The sequence below is a fragment of the Dromiciops gliroides genome, chromosome 4 (genome assembly GCF_019393635.1).
Source record: "Dromiciops gliroides isolate mDroGli1 chromosome 4, mDroGli1.pri, whole genome shotgun sequence".
Classification (NCBI taxonomy): Eukaryota; Metazoa; Chordata; class Mammalia; order Microbiotheria; family Microbiotheriidae; genus Dromiciops; species Dromiciops gliroides.
In genome coordinates, this window is record NC_057864.1 from 68,040,014 (window position 1) to 68,061,216 (window position 21,203).

The window sequence follows — 21,203 nt, forward strand, 5'->3', positions numbered from 1 at the left end:
GATCTGTAACTTGCTCAGAAGCTCAATTTTTTTAAAGGAACAAGAAAAACTGTTTTAACCATTTGCCCCAATTTAAAATTTAAATTCTAAGAGATGGAATTCATTATCATTCAGGATCTTAAGCTAGCACTATGACTCCCAGATCTTTACATTTAGCCTTGATCTCACGAGCTAAATATAAATCATATAAATCTCATACCACCAACTGCTAAATGGTCATTTCAAACTGGATCTCCCATAGGCATTTCAAATTCAAAAATATCCCAAAACAGTCCTCTCACCTCTAGCTTGGACTATTATTTCAAGTTTCCTTAACTGAGCTTCCTGACTCCAAGTATCTCTTCTTTCCAATCCATCCTCCACACTGCTACCAATGTGATGAATATTCTTAAAACATACTTCTGAACATGTCCCTTTCCCTCCTCAATAAACTTCAATGGCTCCTATTGCCGTTATGATGAAATAAAAGTACTCTCCTTGGCTTTTAAAACTCTCTGAAACCTGTTTTCAAGCCTGCATTTCTAAGTCAATCCATCACACAGAACATTTCTTTTCCTGTCTCCATGCCTTTGCATAGGTTCTGCCTTATATTAACACATCCCCACGCCAGCCCCCATAAAATGTAAACTTGAAGGAATGTCATTTTTGTTTTTGTAGACACAATGCATAGCATGATGCTTGATATACAGAAAATATTTTAAAATGCTTGTCAACTGGTTAGTTAATATACCTCTTCCTCCTTAAGAAACCCTATACTTTTCAACGATCTTCATTTACTGAGAGTTCCAAACAACATAAGGAGTGTAGAGGGAGATGAAAAAGAAACCAGTGGAGCTTACTACCTATTAAATAATCTTGGAAAAAATTAAAGGGAAGCTATAACCAATATTTAAATCCATTTTTTACATTGCAATTATATTATGAAACATACCTATATTGTATCTATCATAAGTAATTAAAGTTACTGTAATAGAAAAATTAATCTTCCTTTTAGCAAAATGCATATTTTCTAAAAGTATTCCTTCCACAGAAAGGCATTTTAAATACATCTTTGACTAAAATCACTTTATGTCTTCAACCAGAAACCAAGCTCTGGGGAGTTTTAAACCTTTCATCTCAGAAACATCTATGGTGATGGTCATCTACTTATTGGGAATTGCCTTTCCTGGTCCACTAATTCATGGAAGTCCCTACCTACTCACCACCTATCTTCTAGATGGCTTCATCAACCATCCTAGTCAGTGGCCTTCCTGATACATATTTACCTCTCCTTCAACATTCTAGCAATCTTTGAGACCTACTTCTTCCAAAAAGCTGTTCTTTAATCATACCAGTACTTATGAACTTCTCTTTGAAACTTCTCTACCACCAAATACTGTGACATTCCTGTTTTTCAGTAATCAAGTATCTCCTGTGTCTTAACTTCTCAAGCACAAGAATCTCTTGCTTATCCTGGGTGATTTACTGACCTCAGCACACAATTGACATTTATAAGAGCAAAAAAATGTTCATGCAAAAGGAGACCACTCATAGATGGGGGTCATTTTAACTAACTTCATTATTTTAGAAGTGAAAATCCACAGAATCAAGCAGGTAAAATGACTTTTCTGGAGTCACACAGGCACTAAGGGCAGAGCTGGGATTCAAATGAAGTTTTTCTGACAAATCTAATGTACTTTCCACCATATCATATGCTTGCCAATTTGAAATCCTTCATTTTTACAGATTAGGAAAATGAGGCACAGAGAAGTAACAGAACTGGGATTTCAACTCAGGATTTCTAATTATCACTCTACTACTAAAAAGCAAATACCATACCCCTACTGCCTCTTCCCACCCTGGTTCCAATAATTGTTGGTCGATAAAATTAGTTAAAACAAAATAATTTGTGTTTATTCAAAAAGTTTCATTATCAAATATCTGATATGAAAATTTTCCTAGCTTATGAGGCTTTTTCCCATTTAGATAGGAAGCTGTAAAAATGTCTGAATTTTTCATTTGTTTATAAGAAGTTAATGTAAACCCTTTGACCCAGCAATACCATTCTTGGGTCTTTTCCCCAAAGAGATCATAAAAAAGGGAAAAGGACCCACAAGTCCAAAAATATTTATAGCTGCTCTTTTTGTGGTGGCAAGGTATTGGAAATTGAGGGGTTGCCCATCAATTGGGGAATGGTTGAACAAGTTGTGCTATATGAATGTAATGGAATTCTATTGTGCTGTAAGAAATGATGAGCAGGTGGGTATCAGAGAAACCTGGAAGGACTTGCATGAACTGATGATGAGTGAGATGAGCAGAACCAGGAGAACATTGTACACAGTATCATCAACATTATGTGTTGATCTACTGTGATAGACTTGGTTCTTCTCAGCAATACAATGGTCCAAGATACTTCCAAAGGACTCATGATGGAAAAGGCTCTCCAAATCCAGAAAAAAAAAAAAAAGAACTGTTCAATCTGGATGCAGATCGAACCATACTATTTCTTTTGTTTTTGGTGCTGTTTTTCTTTTTTTGAAGTTTTTCCTTTTTGCTCTGCTTCTTCTCTGATAACATGACTAATGCAGAAATATGTTTAGTGTGATTGTACATAGATAACCTATATCTGATTACTTGCTGTCTTGGGGGGGGGGGAGGTAGGGAGAAAAATTTGAAACTAGAAATCTTATAAAAACAAATGCTGAAAACTATCTCTACATGTAACTGGAAAATAATAAAATACTTTTATAATTTAAAAAAGAGTAAAGCTAAAAAAAAGTTAATGCAAAAAAAAAAGTTTTTTTTAATTTGAAAAGTTAATGCAGCCAATGGGGAAAGAAAAAAAGGACTTAAAAGACAAAGCCATTTACTATCCATGTAACTTTAATCAAGTTACCTCTGCTCCCTGCATCTCAGTTTCCCCATGAAGAGGTTGGCCAAAATCATCTTTCAAGTCCAATACCTCTGAATCTTATAACCCTTTAAAACAACATTAAACATCAATTACAATTCTTTCCTTTCATTTTAGTTTACTATAATAGAACTGTTCTAAACTTCAGTAATTCTCTATTACTCTATATCAGCATGTTTTGTCTTTTATTTCAACTTAACCTCAATGTGATTTCTTTTCTCTCTCCTTTCCTTCCAAATGTTTTTGCCTTAACCAGATGTCTTAGAAGCATTTATCATTAACTTATTTTTTATGATTCGTGGTTGAAAAGCAACTTAAGGTGAAAATAAATATAAGGAGGATGTAATCTTACTTGGAGTTTTGTCAGGTGATAATCAAACTGGTATAAACATTACAAAGAGCTAAAAGGATTATTCAAATTCCTCAACAGATCTTCTAATAGTTTTTTGGTGCATGTTGTAAAATACCTATGTGACTCCTAAAACTTAAGAAATTAACATTTTTCTCTTTAATCAGTTTTGCTCATTCAACAACAAGGTAACTCAGTCCCAATTTTCTTCTCTTTAAAAAATTGTTGTCTACCCTTAAAGAAGGTATATCCTAGTAAAATAAATTAAACTGGAATAAAATAAATTAGACTAGCCTATGGGGATAAGTAGTTGTTATAATATATGGAGGGGTCAGCCTTGAAGTCAGAAAAACCTGCATCCCATCATCTTATAATAAGAAAATCATTTAGCTTCTAAGTGCCACTACTCTGTCCCCTAAGCAATTGACTAACTAGGAATTACAGATAAATTGTCAATTTGCATGGGTGGAGGCAGTTTCTACAGGGTGGGCCAAAAGTTTTTAATTTACAATACCATAGCATCATGTACAGTATAGATAGAAGATGAGAAATTCAGTCACTTGCCCTGGGTTTCACACAAGTATGTGTAAGAGATGGAATCTAAACACAGGCTCTCCAGACTCTGGGGCTGGATCTTTATTCACTCCACTGGAGGTGTCAAGCACAGGGCTCACTCCCAAGTGTTACCTAAACCAGATTAAAATGTAATTGGGAGAGGCAGCTTTTGATGCAGTGGATAGAGCACTGGCCCTGGAGTAAGGAGGACCAGCTCAAATCCAGCCTCAGACACTTAACACTTCCTAGCTGTGTGACCCTGGGCAAGTCACTTAACCCAATTGCCTTACCAAAAACAAAAAAGTAATTGGTAAATAGTTAACAAAATAAAATAAACTACAGATAATGTTCACATGTCATTTTCAAGTCAAATCAGACCACCAGAATCCTTTGATTTGTTATAGTAGGCATTGATATCACTGCACTCTACCATTCTGCCTCTATCTACATGCATAATACCCATAAGTTAGGATGTTTTAAGTATTTTAAACAGGACTATTCAAAAGAAAATTTAGGTCCCATTTCAACAACTGACAAAATGTTGGGCAGAATTGTCCAGAAAAGCCAATCCATGACAATATTTATTATGAATGAGGATTTCAGTATCCTGAACATATGAAGTATATTTAGAGCTGAAGATCATGCCCCTTCATTTTTTATTGATGAGGACAGTGGGCCGCAGTACAGTTAAGTGACTTACACAGAGTCCCACAGTTTAGTGTCAGAAGACAAGATTTTAATCCAAGCCTTTAATGACAATAAAGGAATTCTACTTTTGCTGTGCACTTATATACTCATTACTGGTTTTTCTTTTATATTCAGTTGTTTGCTTCTAAAGACTAGAAATCTCCCCTACAAAAGAAATTTTGCCTACCTTTCAAATCTTATTTCAAATTACTTTCCCCTTACAGTCTTCCATAGTCTCTGTGTTATTGTATAAGCCAGCCCCTATGCTTGAAATACACTTATTCTTCATCTATCCCCAGAGCTTGACAGGATAACCTAGCATTTAATAAGAACATAATATATGCTTGCTAATTAATGATCTATGCCTGTTGAAATCATTCTCTTCCTAGAAAACAGAACGTAGGTGGTTCCTTTTTACTGAATAAATCTTTCTGAATACACTAGCTATTTGAAGTTACTATCTGGTTTTGCACCAAGAATGTGGTTTAAACTAGTGTTTTCCATCCCTAACCATAGGGAGCATTCTTTCCACAAAACTTAACAAAACTGCAAAGTTCATCTAACCCTTAAGTACTATTAATATTAACATTTTAGGGCACAAATGGAGAATATACCTGAGACTCGAGACATCCTTGTAGAAAAGTAGCACTGTTCTAAATCCTCAAAGTGAGCAGTGAGGCGTTTCCGTCGTGATGCTAATGTACTGTTGTACCAAGGCTGTTTCTTTGTCTGAGAAGGGGATGACAAAAGAGGGATTTATTTAGAGTAAGAAGCAAACTACATAAACCAGTACTTGCCTATGCACTACTTCTTGTAAATTCATTCTTATATCTGGGTGTTAAAGTAAACAATTAAAATAACTACTTCAGATTTATTAGTGGTTTTTACACTACATTGACCAAATATGATACTTTATCCATTAAAAATATAAAATCCAGGGCGGCTAGGTGGCACAGTGGATAAAGCACCGGCCCTGGATTCAGGAGTACCTGAGTTCAAATCCTGTCTCAGACACTTGACACTCACTAGCTGTGTGACCCTGGGCAAGTCACTTAACCCCCATTGTCCCACAAAAAAATAAATAAATAAAATGAAATCCTCTGTAAGCATATGAGCTCTCTGAAAGTAAAGATTGTTTAAATTCTTTGAATTTGTATTGCCAGTGTCTAGCAGTATCTGGAAATAGCAGGGACTGAATAGATTTTTCTTAACTTGTGTGTGAAAGACAGACTAGTAGTAATGATTAAAGGGAATGAAATTTCCATCTCTGATTCACAATCTATAGAAAGAATATCTGAAGTCTGCCTTACCCAAAGTTGAATGCAAGAAAGAATCAGCAAACTTTTAGAATAAAGTAAGCTTATAATTTGAGATCCACTTTTTGATTTAGTGACCGGCAAAGAAGGTCCAGGCCTTCAGGCAAGCACATGAGCAGACGTATACACTTAAATACACTGATCACCTAAAACTTTCAAAAATGATTAATTCCATGTGGCAACACAACACAGAGGAGAGAAAGTTGGCCTCAGTATCAGGAAGACCAGAGTTCAAGGTTTGTCAAATATTAGTAGTGTGACCCAAAGTAAATCTTCTAGGCTATAAAATACATTGATAAAAAAAGGTTCCTCACTAAGAGCCTCCCACATAATGAAACCATAAGTCTAGTCCCTATCTTTATTAGAACTAGTTTTAATAGTTTAACATTTTTATTAGGAGAACTACCTCAAATAGTTCAACAATCACTAAAGGACCATTATTAAATAATTGGAATGGCATATCACCTAAAATAAAATGATAGGGCACATGAATTCTGCTAAAAGCAATGTTCACCAAACAATATTATGATTTGTATGATGAGATTTTGGTATATAATGAACAATATATTTTTTAAATCACATGACAAAAATGAGTATTTTAGAGAAAACTTGCTATCCTAGTTTATCATTTTTGTTTCAAAGTGGCTACATTTTAATTTATCTATGAGATTAGGACAAATAAAATTATTTGGGGATATAAGGAATGTTGTTAGGATATTCCACAAATAATACATGCAATTAATCCTACATTATATGTACTTATAGCGAATAGCACAAATAGTACTAGAAAACAGTAATTAATTATAAATGCTTTTATTTTGCTTTGCTTTTGCTCCTGATTTAAGTGGCAAATTTACTTTTCAATTCATGTTTTATTCAAGCTATTGGTATCCATTTGCATTCTGTTGCCTCCAGATCACTTCAATTCACAGTGATCTCTTGCTTCTTAGAAACTGTAAGCTTTTTTTTTTTTTGGCCCACACTCATTTGGCATTTCAAAACTGTCTTATTATTTAACTTTTCACATGTGTATACTTTTTTCCAGCTAAACTGTACAGTGATCATATTCATATGTGATGCTCTGAGGCAAGTGGCTCTACAACCCAAGAAAATATTTGGTGGCAGAGGATAACAATTTGAATTCTAATTCAAGTTTGACAAACTTATATTAAGTGCCTTCAGTGTGCAAAGGACTCTGCTAAATGATGGGGATACAAAGACTTATACTCAAGAAACTTCTATTCCAACCAGGAAAAAGTCTAGTCAAGTCAACTAGCAGTTATGAAGTGCAAAGAACTCAAAGTCTAATGCAGGAGACAACATAGAAACTATTCTATATATATTTAAAAAAAAAAAGATACATGCAGATTAAGATGGATGTAGCCTAAGAGGGATTAAGGAGGATGGGGAAAAGCTTCATACAGAAGGTGGGACTTTAGCCAAGACTTGAAGAAAGCCAGAAAAGCTACATATCAGAGAAGAAGAGACAGTGTTCCAGACATGGAGAATGGCCACTGAAAATACACAGGAGATGGAATGATATGTTCAAGAACAACAAAGAGGTCAATCAAATTGGATCACAGAGTATCTAGAGGGGAGTATGGCATAGGCATATGAGAAAGGTAGGAAGAAACCATATTACAACCAGTTTTCAAAGCAAAATAGTATTTTATATTTGATTCTGAAGGCAATAGGGAGCCACTGGAGAAGCTGAAAGGAGGCAAGGGGTAGGGGGAGCAACATGGTCATATTTGGGCTTTAGGAAGATCAAGGTAATAGCTGTCTTGAGACAGGGAGACCATCCAGCAAGCTGTTGCAATAGTCTAGGTGGGAGGTGACAAGGGCCTGCACCTTGATAGTAGCAGTGTCAAGAGGAGAGAAGGTTAGTAAGAGATGCTGTGAAGGTAAAACTGATATGAAAACACAATGCACATACAAAAGGATATAAAGGGATTTCAGGAGGGAAGAAAGCATGAAGATGGGAGGGAGCAAAGGGAGAGATTAGGATAAATGTAATGTAAGAGGCAGCACCTGAGCTGTCTGCTACAGGCTGGAAAGAATCTCGGAGGGAAGGCGAAGACAGAATGCATCCCCAAAAGTATGAAGGCAGGAGATGGAATACCATACATAGAGATGAGCTGTCAGGCCAGCTCAGACTAGAATATACAGCACTTAAAGGGAGTTATAGGAATAAGATTGAAAATATAGGTAAAAGCCATTCTGTGGCATGATTTAAATGCCAGGCAAAGTTTTTATTTTATCCTAGAAGAAGCTGGCAGCTACTGTGGAGTACAAGGGGAATAATGGAAGCTGCAAATAGGAAGTATAACTCCTCTGGTATAGAGGATAGAGAGGAGTAAGGAGAGGCTAGAAGCAAGGAACTTAATTACAAGAGTCCTGGCAATGGGCAATGATTTGCTGAACAATGAAGGCAGCTGTGTGAGTAAGGAAAGGATGAGTGGAGTTGTTTAACTTTGACAATAGGTAAGAATGGGTAAATAAGGAAGATGGGAAAGCCAAGGATGACTGCAAAGTTGCAAACCTGGGTGAACAATACCCTATAAAGAAATGGGAGGCTTGGAAGATGGTTAGGTTTGGGGGAAGAAGGAGGTCTGTTTTGGACACAGCGATGTTAGAAGAGATGCTCAGTGAGTAGTCTAGCAGTTTTTCCCTTTAAAGCACCACAAGAAGTTTAGAGGTTAGTCCACAATGCATGATCAGCACTTGAATAATAAAACTAATAAGCATAAACTGCACATTAACTATAATTCCATCTTTTAAACTTACTGTTAAAGAAATTTAATATATCAATTATGTTAGATTTACAATTGCTAACTACTTTAAAGGAACTGCAACATAACTCCACCTCAGATAAGACATATATGTGTGCATGCATTCTTCAAACCTTGAAGCAAAAAGTACATAAAAGGTATATAGTGCTATGAAATTAACTGCAACAAGCTAAAACGATCATAGAACAAGTCAATAATAAGGAGGCAATTTTGTACATGATTTGGAAAAAAAACCCAAAAACTCTCAAAACTCTTATGACAACAAAAACTGATTCTCAACAGGATTAAATTAAAAACAGAGGTGAAACACAATGGAGAATATTCCATTACATATTCTGTCTGAGAAATTTGCCAAGAATGTAAAAACAGTGAAATCATTTAAAGATGAATGCTTCTAATTGTTGGTAAAATTAAAAATAAGATATAATGTGACATCATAGCTAAGCCCCTTAATTCTCAAGTCCAATAATTAATGAATTAAATCTTACAGTAGGATGACAATAGTTAATTATACTGCTGACATTTGGGAAGTATTCAAGATATGAATGAATCCCACACCAAACTTATTTTCTAAGTAAAATTGAAATGAAAATCTAATAAATTTATTACTTTAAAGTGTACCCTTTAAAAATTCCAGAGCTCCATACAAAATAAAACAACAGTTAGGAATATATGAATTTTAAAGGCTACCTTTAAGGCTTAAAATTAAAGACTTTAAAAGTGTTATCAAGACATAAACAGAACATTCAAAAGATTTCCCAAAAGATCTCTATCATGTGTGGAAAGGAGGTGGAAAGGAAAAACAAACAAACAAATTTTAAAAATATATAAGGAGGGCAGCTAGGTGGCACAGTGGATAGAGCACTGGCCCTGGAGTCAAGAGTACCTGAATTCAAATCCGGCCTCAGACACTTAACACTTACTAGCTGTGTGACCCTGGGCAAGTCACTTAACCCCAATTGCCTCACTAAAAAACAAAAACAAACAAAGGAGGCCATGAATTTAAAAAGTTTAAGTATAATATAAAAATCTTAAAATAAATCCTCTAGCTAAGGAATAAACATGTTTTTTTTTCTTCTCTTTTCAGTGTAACATAAGAATAATGAAAAACAGGGAGCCAACCTTGGAAAGTACAAAGTAAATCAACTAAAAATTCAGTGTAAGTTGACATTACAAACTCAAATGGCTATCATGCCTAGTTTATTTTAAAATGTCTTAAATCTTTTTTAAAAAACTAAAAATTACAAACGATCTGATTAATGAATCCAAGATGTAAGTCAAATAATGTCAGACAAACATCACAAACAACATACAAGGTTACTGGCTAAGGTTGCTGGGTACAACCTGAATTAATTTCAAAAAGATCCAGAATGCATAATAAGTATGAAAGCAATACGCCCTGTATAAACAGATGAATATTGGTGCACTGATTGGTATACCTAATTAGCAAAACTTTTGTTTTTGTCTGTTTAATGTCAGGAAATGTGAAACATCTAAACAAAAATATGTCTACTGAATAATCAAAAATCCAGCTATGAATCCATCATGGGAAAGGAGGATACATTTATAAATTGTCAGGAAAAAGCAAATGATTATTGATATAAAAGCATGATGTTAGTTAGAGCCTACACTTGAGAAGGGAGCCCAGGCAATCCATCTCTTTATTCCCCACCCATCTGCATCTTCTCAATGTTTGTCATGATCCCACACCAGGCACCTTCTTCCCCTTCAATTCAATGCTTCTTAGTTTCCTTTTATGTGTTGTCCTTGTTAAAATGAAAACTCTTTGAGGACAGCACTTAATATAGTCTCTAGGTGTTCATAAACTTTTTCTTTGGCTTCATCTTGGTTTACTATGGTGGAAGCATAAGCGCTGATGATGGTGGCACAGCAATTTCCTGCAAGTGGCAATCACATTGTCATAATCCTGTGGTTCACTCCTTTTGATAGGCATACAAGCTTGTTGACTAGATTAGTTTTGATTGTAAAACCTACAGCAGCTTCATGTTGCTCCCCCCTTCACTGTGGCCACTCCAGAAAAATGAGTATCCAGCTCCAACTTTGGTAAACTGGCCTTCATTTGCCAACCATGTTTCAGGCAGGGTTGCTATTTGAATGTAATACCTGCTGAATTCTCTTACAACAAGAGCTGTTGTTTGGTTATGGTTTTTTTGTTTTGTTTTGTTTTGGTTGGATAAACAGACAATTTTAGGGCACCTTTTCTAGCCCCTTCCTCACAACAGGAAGTGAGCAGTGTGTTCCTTAAAAGACTGCTCAGAACACCCAGGGGACTAGCAAATCGAGCTGCTGCTTCCAGTGATAAGACAACCTTATAGCCTGGGCCACCTGCGTGCAGGGTTGTGACTACTGCTCCTAGTGTATCCACACCTGCTGCTTCATCACTTGCCTGATGCCATAGGACTTTGAGATAGGTAAAAATGGTAAAATGGTATAGGTGATGCCTTTTGATTTGTACATAAATTGGATTTAAGTGAGGCAGGGTTGCATGAAGTTGTTGGCCTCTCTCTTCCAGAGTCATTACACTTCAGTGGCAGGACAGAGTCAAAACAACTGGTGATTGATAGCTTGAGATGCAGCAGATGACCTTAGTATCTTTGATGTTTAACTATGCTCTAAGTGCTCCAGAATGCCAGCTTCAGGGGACTTCATGGCCTTTAGAACAAATTGTTCTCATCTGCCCATTCCACGAGGGGCTGTCTTTACATGTTTAACCCATCTGCCAAAATGATTTACCAGGATGTGGCCACTGTGCATGTTACAGCTTCCTGGAACCATAGGTGAGAATTAGGTGGATCAGGTGGATCAGCAAAAGGGGAATGCAGCTCTCACATCAGAGGTACTAGTCTTATGCCCCACAGTTGACTAGATATGAAGGTTGAAGGAGGAGTGAGAGACAGTGAGGAGAAAAGCATTTCTTACAGTTTACTGCCCCCAGGGTACAGAGATGCCCTCTAAAGGGCACCTGACACAACCATGGTATGATCTGAGGACCTTGGGATCAGTATGCTGTGGCTAGGGGAAAGGAGAATTTTTCCCAATGGTGGTGAGGCACACCAATTTCTGTGGGTACTCAGGATATGGGCTTAGTTCAAAAGTAGAGCGGTACAAGGAGGAGAAGGCTAGAAATTTTCACAGTAAAGGGAGTGGAAAGGAGTGAGAAAATGTTAGGGGGATAATAGATATGGTTGTATTGAAGACAATTCTATTACTGGTTACCATGACTCTGGGTCAAGTCTTGTCCCCCAAAAGGATTCAAGTTTGACTGTGGAGATAACCGTTCTAAGGAGGGAAAAATCCTAACATGTGCAAATAAAGATAACGATTTCCATTTTGTCTCTATTCCCACAATGTATATTTCCTGTGTTCATACTATTAACCAGCATATTCATACAATATAGAATAATAATACAGAAATGGGACATTTTTGATTTACCACTGATCTTTTTGGGAAAAGGTTTCAGTGTTTTTGCATAAAAAATAACCCTAGTTCCTGGTTTTACATAAATACTTTTGATCATTCCTTGAGAGAAGGGATTTCCCCCCCCTCTTTATAGTTGTATCTCTACTGCTTGGCACAGTAACTGGCACATTTGTTAAGTAATATTAATGATGAGTTCTATTATTTTTAAACACAAATATTGTATTTTGTCCAAAGGTTTTCTGCAATGATTGTAAATAATAAGTGAGCAAAGCTCAGGTCACCTCATACTTGAGGACGTGCTTGATTTTCATAGTTATTAGTAATGCCTACTTCTTAAAATTAATTTATAGATTACAGTGGATAAACAGTGTATTTATTTAGGAGCAAAGATTTCAAGCTGGAAGGGCTTCAGGTCAACTACTTCATTTCCCTCAATTTAGAGAGAAGGCCAAGGAGGTAAAGTGATTTGCCCATAGTTATCACACAAACAATCTTCAAGAAGGGTTTGAACCTAGGTTCACTGACTTTAGAGTGAGCACTCTCTCTACTGTACTACCTTGCTTCTTATGTAGGTCACCTAGTAGAATATAAGTTTTTTTAAGGAAAGAGATGGGGTTGTTTTTTTGTGTGTTTTTATAAACAATGTTAACACAAGTTTATTTAATATGTTTTCTTCACAAATTACTGCTATTTTATTCTTATTTTCTTCCTGGTTTCTGTAGCACAGAAAACAATCTTCCAACAGGAAAAAAGAATCAATAAGCAACTGAAAACAAATTGCAGGAGAATACCACACTATCTTCAGTGAACACAAATCACCAGATCCCACAAACTACATTCCAAGATATTGAAAGAACTTGCAAGCCATACCAAACTTCCAAAGAATTTCTTTTGCAGAGTTAGACAATTCATCTGGAGGGACAAAACATCAAAAATCTAAGGGAAATAAAGGGAAAAAAGCAGGAAGGAAAGTGATATAGAAGTAGCCTATATCAAATTATACTACAAATCATCAAAATACAATAGTCATCAAAAAAGATTTGGTAGGGCAGCTAGGTGGCACAATGCCTCGAGCCAGGAAAGACCTGAGTTCAAATTCTGCCTTACTAGCTGTGTGACCCCTGTGCAAATTATTTAACCCTGATTGCCTTAAAAAAAAAATTTGTGGCTATTAAAAAGTAGAGAGGTCAATTAGGTACACAACAAGAAAAGAAACCAACCTAGTAGGCTAGTTTTATAAATTTAGTGGTTCCACTAAATGGATACAGGTCTGAAATATTTTTTTAATTATCATGAACTAAATTACATAAAAGGGGTAGAAGGTCAATTATCAAGATATCTACCAGAACTCTGCCAAAAACAGAATATATAACAATTTCTTAATTTGTCTTCAAGATAGTTTCCTATTCAAATAGTCAAGAAAGTGGGAGGGGGGAGGAATGAATGACAAATTCTCTTTTGAATCTAATTTGCTGCATTAGGAAGGAACTAGATGCTGGGATTGAAATGATGGAAAATAATGTGACTATTTTTTCCATAGAAGATGTAATAGAGGTAAAACGCATAGTCTGATATACATCTTACCTTTTGGGAAAGCAGAATCCAAAGGATTCAGAGGAAAGAGAGATAGGATTCCATGGATTAAAATTATAAATGGAATCAGTTCAGAAGAAATAAAAAGTTCTCAAGAATGATATTTTGAAAATGCAAAAGTTTATTATTCTAAAGAATAAAATATGAATTTTCTAAAGATGGGTATGTACATGGAACTCACCAACCAATTTAATTTTTTTTTCAAATATACAATCTATGGTTAAGTCAATTAACGTTAAAATGAAGAGGAGAGAAAAACAAACTCCTAAAGAAATAAAAATGATTCAGTGTGGTATTCAATTAACTATATATGTTCTAAACAAAATGGTCAGTCCAATCAACATGTAAAAATCATATCAAAACAATCATAAGAATGACAGATAGAAAATGATCAAAGCAAACAATTGCAACCATCACTAAGACAATACATCTTATATTAAGTATTTATTACTTTCAAGTCTTTTCAACATTCACTACTGATTTACTTTCACAACAATCCAATCAGATATATGTGTCCTGTCATCCCCATATAATAAATAGATGAGGAGAGCGTGGTATAAAGAAGTACGAAGGGATCTTTAAACACCAGCCCAAGACTTTCCATAATGTTTTCCATATTTAAACTCACCATTTAAGATGACAAAGGAAAAGAAAAATACTATCTAAATAGTGGAGTGATTATCCCAACAGTTTTAAAAGCAGTTTTTATAACTATCTTTAAAATTTCACTTTCAATGGAGAAAAACACAACCTGATGGGTTACACAATTCTCATTTGTGCAAGTTCAAAATTCCTTTTTCACTCTTAGAGAGTCAATGTAAACTAAACATAACAAGGTAAAGACTGTACAGATATAAAAGGTGCTTTTACTTTTAAAGTTTAATGATATAACTGGTAGGAACCAGAAGTATAATTTCATCGTTTTTCCTCAATATTCCGTAACAGTGGGGGCAGCTAGGTGGTGCAGTGGATAAAGCATCAGCCCTGGATTAAGGGGAACCTGAGTTCAAATCTGGCCTCAGACACTTGACACTTACTAGCGGTATAACTCTGGGCAAGTCACTTAACCCTCATTGACCCAAAAAAGAAAAATAAAATCCATAACGATTGCTCAGGATACAAAGGTTCAAATTTTCAGCTTATCCTAGAATATTTGGTCTTAATCTGTGTCTTTTGACCCTGTCACATTCTACCTTATATATTATATTTTGTTGTAAAAGTCTTATTTCCCTTACTACAACTATAAATGCCCTGAAGGCAAGGACTACTTTGTATTCCTAATGCCTAAGAATGTCCTGCAACATAGTAAGTAATTTATAAAGATTCGTTGACATTTGTTGTAGGAACAATATTACCATTTTAAAGGGAGGTTCATTAATATAATTAGACTTTGGAAGCAGTATTTCAAAGTTTTTAGATTCAAGTAATTGCTTTCTGTCTTTTCTTTATTAAAAAGGGAACAATTACTGTAGCTGCTTACCTGAGAGCTGCCACTGAAACCTGGAGGCTGACTGTATTCCGTGGAATCAATAATACTACTGCAAAATGAAGAGAAAGAAATTTGGCTTCATCAATAATGCTAATATTATTTTCTTGTTATTATCAATAGAAATCCAGATAGCAAAAAAATCTCATAACAACTTGAATTTTATATTACAAAAAAAATTCACTACCTAAAATACAGTAATAAGATGCTACAACCTCTTATTTCCTACCATCCCAAATATAATGAACATTGTCCTAAAAAATCAAAATCATTGTTCTAAAATATCCAATATCAATAATTAAAAAGTAAACAATATCAAATATCAATAATTTAAAAGTATCTAACTGATGTCACTAATTTATAAAACAAACCAAGGTGGGGCAGCTAGGTGGTGCACTGGATAAAGCACCAGCTCTGGATTCAGAAGGATTTGAGTTCAAATCCGGCCTCAGATACTTGACACTTAATAGCTGTGTGACCCTGGGCAAGTCATTGCCTGCAAACAAAACAAAACAAACCAGGGGCATTCACTCCTGACCATCCTCCAAGAAAACTAAAAGGAAACCCAAAGGGGACAAGATTTTGTTCTGTCATATGCTTCTAGAAATCTATGAGTCAGGGCTATTATTCTCACAAAGAGCCCCTCCTCAAAGCGACCTCCTCCATGAAGCTGCCATTGACTTCTCCCTGCACTCTAGATAGGAGGTAAAAACCTGTCCAAATTTCTCATAGCATTTTTGCCTAGCTCTTACCTCCTGTTATATTATGCTTTGTATAACACTACTCAACAAAAGTTGACACTCTTAAGCTTCTCTAGGGCAGTGTTAGATTTGAAAATTAATGTACACTGAAAGACAATATATTTAAGCATAATGAATTTATTAGTTAGGTTTGCAGTAACCAATAAATTTGGTCAATGGTGTCGCTCAATGACCAAAGATTTAGGGTTTGCCAGCCTTAATATAGTTTTGGGAAGTACAAGAGAACAAAGAACAGGAAGCAAAAAACAATATGATTGGTTACACAGTCTGAAGTACCATAAACCTTAGCTTCTTAATCTGTGGGTGGTGACCCCATGTAGGGTCACGTAACTGAATGTGGGTGTCACAAAAATTTGGCAACAGTAAAAAGTTAAGTATACCTATTTTATATCCCTGTGTACCTGGGATCCTGTAAACATTTTTCAGGCAAAAGAGGATTATAAGTGAAAAGAGTGAAAGAAGCTCTGCCATAGATGAAGGAGAACAGTATGACTGGATGGAAATTTGGAATGCAGGAGTAGCAACAACCCCTCCTTCCATCTTGTTGCTAGGGAAAGCTCATCGGTGGTATCCACCTACAGGAATAACAGTCTAGACTTTAAGGACAGACAGCATCAGAGATAAGAGACTTTCTGGCGTCCATCTGCATCTTACAAGGTTAACTGTTAGCAAGATAACAAGTTTTCCTTAATTGTACACATGAGCAGTAAGATGTATGGAGACAAAAAGATGTTTCTCTGAGCCGATTTTCAGACTCAGTCATGAAATAAGAATGCTGCATCATATGTTCCTACTCAGTCAAAGAGTCAAATATAGAAGAAATTTCCCAATATGTGATCAAAGATTGATAAATGAAAGGAGCCATCTATTGAGATGACATGCTTATTGCTTTATGGATGTGGGCTAGGAAAATCTATATGAAAATTCTTTTAGAATAGTTGAAGTTAATAAAAAAGCCTGCATCCTCTATACCTACAGTTTCCCTAATTCCTAACTCATATATATGAATGGTGTCACATGGAAGACATAGAGTTAGACTTGGAGAACTAACTTAATTTAATTCCTGACTGGTCAGTAAATCTATCAATATTTATCAAGCATCTACTATGTGACGGGCACTATGCTAAATACTAGGCATACCAAAAAAACCCTCAAAATCCAAAGAATCCAAAAGTCCCTGCTCTCAGAGAGCTCAAAAGCTAATAATGGGAGAAGACAACACAGGAAAAGAAGCTGGGGAGGTAGGGGGTGGGGAGGGAGGTTAAGGATATAATAAAGTCCTAGAGTGCAGCTGAGTGAGAAAAGATGAGATGGCTGCCCTGGATACCTTCCTTATATGGAGAATCTGGGAGAAGCTCTCAAATGTTCACCCTCTATCTTCTTCAATCAGAGAGTGGGAGCGCCCACAGGGGCAAAGGGTACTGAGTCAGTCAGTCAATGAACATTTATTATCTTTCAAGATGATGAGTTTCTGGAGGTCATTATTAAGTCCAGCAGTACAGCTAGTTAGAAAAAGATTGGCTCTGTAACTCTGAGCAAGTAGCACCTGAACCTCAGTTTCCCCAAGCAACTACAACCAGAAATTGCAGAGGAGAGGCTGGACTATATCAGAAGAGGGGATTCCCTATACTAATCAAATCATAGGTCTGAATTTTTGGAAACTTTTGTTTTAAGCCAGTATCTTTAAGAAATAGGAAAAACAAACAGAAAAGCTTCTTTATTAATCTTCAAGTAAGTAACCATTAAATCCAGCATTCTTTCCACTTCATTGTGCTGACCACTTGGAGATGAATTATTTGGGCATGAAACAAAGAAAAATACCAAATGGCCCATATTCCTGTGTAATACCCTCTACTTCTACAGTGATCATCACAAATTTATGGGGAAGGAGGCAGAGAATAGTCTGCTCACAAAGATTTTGGACTATCTTTGAATGCAAACTTCACTGTTGGCACTCTAAAATTGAGACCATGGGGGGCAGCTAGGTGGCGCAGTGGATAGAGCACTGGCCTTGGATTCAGGAGGACCTGAGTTCAAATCCAGCCTCAGACCCTTGACACTTAACTAGCTGTGTGACCTTGGGCAAGTCACTTAACCCCAATTGCCTCACCAAAAAAACAAAAACAAAAACAAAAAAAAACTTAAGACCATGTACAGTGACCAAGTGGACATAATCATGTACATACTATACCGAGTCATATTAATCTTGGCATTTTCTCTGTCAATGAAAGTAGAATCTAAAAAGAAGTTGCATTTTAAAGTACTGATAGCTCCATGTTCTCACAGACTCAAAAAAATACTATATCCATATCCCAAGTTATATTATAAGAAACCACCACAAAAAAAGCAACAAGAATAGTAGTTGAGACATTCAGAAATTCCAAAGACAAAATCCAAGGAAAGAGTACATAGTAGCCCTTCATAATTTGACCTCAACCTCTCCTTTAAACTTCACTGAATAGAAATCACTTCCTGCACTCTGCAATGTAACAAGACTGGCTTTTCCTCTCTCTGGTCCTCATAACATTCCATCTCCCATCTCTGTGCCTTGTTACTGGCCATACCCCATGCCTGGAATGCCCTCCCTCATCACCTCTACCTATAATAATTTCTCTCTACAAGATACAGCTCAATCATCTTGAAGCAAACATGAATCCTTTGTTCTACATCAGCATCTTCACCTTCAACATGAAGCCTTTCCTGATCTCCTGATGTTAGTACCCTCCTTCCCAAATGACATTCTATTTAATTATTTTGTATTTATCTTAACCTTTATTCCATATGTAGTTATAAACTGAATATAGTATGGTTGACAGAGCTGGCCTTGGAACCAGGAAGACTTAGGTTCCAGTCCCATATCTGACACACATTATTTGTGTGACCCCAGATAAGTTAACTTAGGTAATTGTCTAATAATTAAAGTGATTCACCTCATTCAGGGAGTTCTCTATACCAACAAAATCACTGGGCTGGCCCCTATCCCTGTATGTACCCTTGTTTTTCCCCATTAGAATGTAAACTGCTTACAAGTATGAATTGTTTATAGTTGTACGCCCAATAAAAGTATAGTGCATAGCACATAAGTGCTTGTTGAAGGTCAAAACACTGACCTCAAAATGTCTTTTTACAAAAGCTCAAAGTTTAGGCAAAATAATAACAAGAATTTTAATAAAAAGCAAAACATGGGGTATTACAAGTCCTAATTCAAGGAAACGAATTTAACTTCAAAAATCATTGAGAATTGGAGCAGCTAGGTGGCACAGTGGATAAAGCATCAGCCCTGGATTCAGGAGGACCCGAGTTCAAATTCGGCCTCAGACACTTGACACTTACTAACTGTGTGACCTTGGGCAAGTCACTTAATCCCAACTGACCAAGAATTGATGGGATGAAATGTATGATTAGGTCATGGCTTTGGAGGGTTATAAAGTTATGTGAAAGAAACAGGAAGTAGGAAGGAAGTAGCATTGAATATGAAGACGTAATATCCGTTGATCAAATCCAGGAACGGGAGAGGAAACATGACATAGTACTTACTCCAAAGGAGGGAGTGCATTATAAACTACCAGGTCAGAAAGAGGAAAAATTACTAAAGGAAAAAGGTCATGAGTTAGGCACAGAGTTATGATACATCAGTGAATGTGTACTTCAAATATCCATAAAACCACTGGAGCACTCTTTGCCAAAAGCAAAGTTGCTAACAACTTGCTTTGCCTTAGTGATAATTTCATCCTTCAAAAAGTAGAAAAAATAACAAGGGGTAATATGTTTCCTGATCAAATTCTAGCTAAACAGGGAGAAACTGTTTACTGAAGCAAAAATAATGAGAATACTTGGAAATGAATAGTCCTTCTTAAATTTTGTGAAATAGGAAAGGAAATCCAAATAGTCTGAAACATACCTGCTTATGGGGAAATTATCCCAGCAGGGATTGAAGATTATCAAGACTAAAATTCTGAAGACAAAAAGGGAAACAATTCCAAAGAGGAGGTAAAATAAGATTTGCCTGAAGAAACCTAACCAACTTAAGGTTAAAAAAGAAATTGCAGAAGATGGAGTATGTAAGACCAGATGACAAAATAAGAGTGTAGAATGTTCCTATAAAAAATAATGAGATGAAAAAAAGAGAGAGAGAGATGGCACAGTGGATAAAAAACCAGCCCTGGATTCAGGAGGACCTGAGTTCAAATCTAGCCTCAGACACTTGACACTTACTAGCTGTGTGAGCTTGGGCAAGTCACTTAACCCTCATTGCCCCGCAAAAAAACCAAACAAACAAACAAACAAAAACGTCAAAAATGCTACGGTGATAGCTAGATAGCTAGGTGGCACAGAAGATAAAGTACCAGCCCTGGACTCTGGAGAATCTGAGTTCAAATCCGACACTAGCTGTGTGACCCTGGGCAAGTCACTTGACCCTCATTGCCCCCCCCCCCAAATGCTATAGCTCAGAATGAAGTAAGGCTGATGAGGAAAGTTAAAGTAAACAAATCATATTAAATTGCACACCACTGTATAACAAGTCCTGAAATAACTAGCAGATGTGATTGTTGAGCCACTGTAGGTGATAAGTAAAAGAGCAAGAAAAACTGGAGTGTTACCACAAGATTAGAAAAGATACTGGGGGCAGCTAGGTGACACAGTGGATAAAGTACCGGCTCTGGATTCAGGAGGACCTGAGTTCAAATCCAACCTCAGACACCTGACACTAGCTGTATGACCTTGGGCAAGTCACTTAACCCTCATTGCCCCTCAAAAACAAAACAAAACAAAAAAAGAGAAAATACTGTTCTGATATTCAAAAAAGAGAAGATAACAGAGGACGTAAATTACAGGACAAAGAGCTTAAGTTCAATTTCTGGGAAAATTCTAGAATGGATCTTAAGGAGAAAATTGATTGATGTATGTCTAGAATGACAAGGGTAAGTACCAAATCATTCCAGAATAGCCTCATTTCCTTTTTTCTTTTCTTTTCTTTTTTTTGGTAACAGTATTACTTCAGTAACATGCAGGGAATATTGTGGATATAGTTCACTGAGGTGTAGTTGATGAACTAGTAGAGAGAGTGGATTTGGAATAAGGAAAACCTGAATTCAAATCCAGCCTGGGACACTTATTAGCTCAGTAACCCTGGGCAAGTCACTCAACCTCTGTCTGCTTCAGTTTCCTCAAACATGAAAAGGGGATGATAATAGCACCTACTTCAGAGGATTATTGTAAGGATCAAACAATATTTGTTTTAAAGTAAGTGCTTAGTACAGTGCTTAGCACATAACAAGCACTATATAAATGTTTATTCCATTCCTCATCCTTCATGTAGCATTTGATAAAA

At 36.2% G+C, this 21,203-nt stretch overlaps 1 protein-coding gene across 5 annotated transcripts in view; it reads right to left on the reverse strand.

Annotated features, from left to right (window-relative positions):
• Nucleotides 1-21,203, reverse strand: part of COP1 (COP1 E3 ubiquitin ligase) — a 240,336-nt gene that overhangs the window by 141,588 nt on the left and 77,545 nt on the right. For 3 of the 5 annotated variants that reach the window (XM_044004926.1, XM_044004924.1, XM_044004923.1), the window contains 3 exons: nucleotides 15,105-15,162; nucleotides 12,902-12,967; nucleotides 5,096-5,210 (listed from right to left, as the gene is read on the reverse strand). In XM_044004926.1, the coding sequence (XP_043860861.1) occupies nucleotides 5,096-5,210; nucleotides 12,902-12,967; nucleotides 15,105-15,162 (239 nt within the window). The remainder of the gene's footprint in view (nucleotides 1-5,095; nucleotides 5,211-12,901; nucleotides 12,968-15,104; nucleotides 15,163-21,203) is intronic. The other 2 variants (XM_044004927.1, XM_044004925.1) reach the window with 1 other exon arrangement.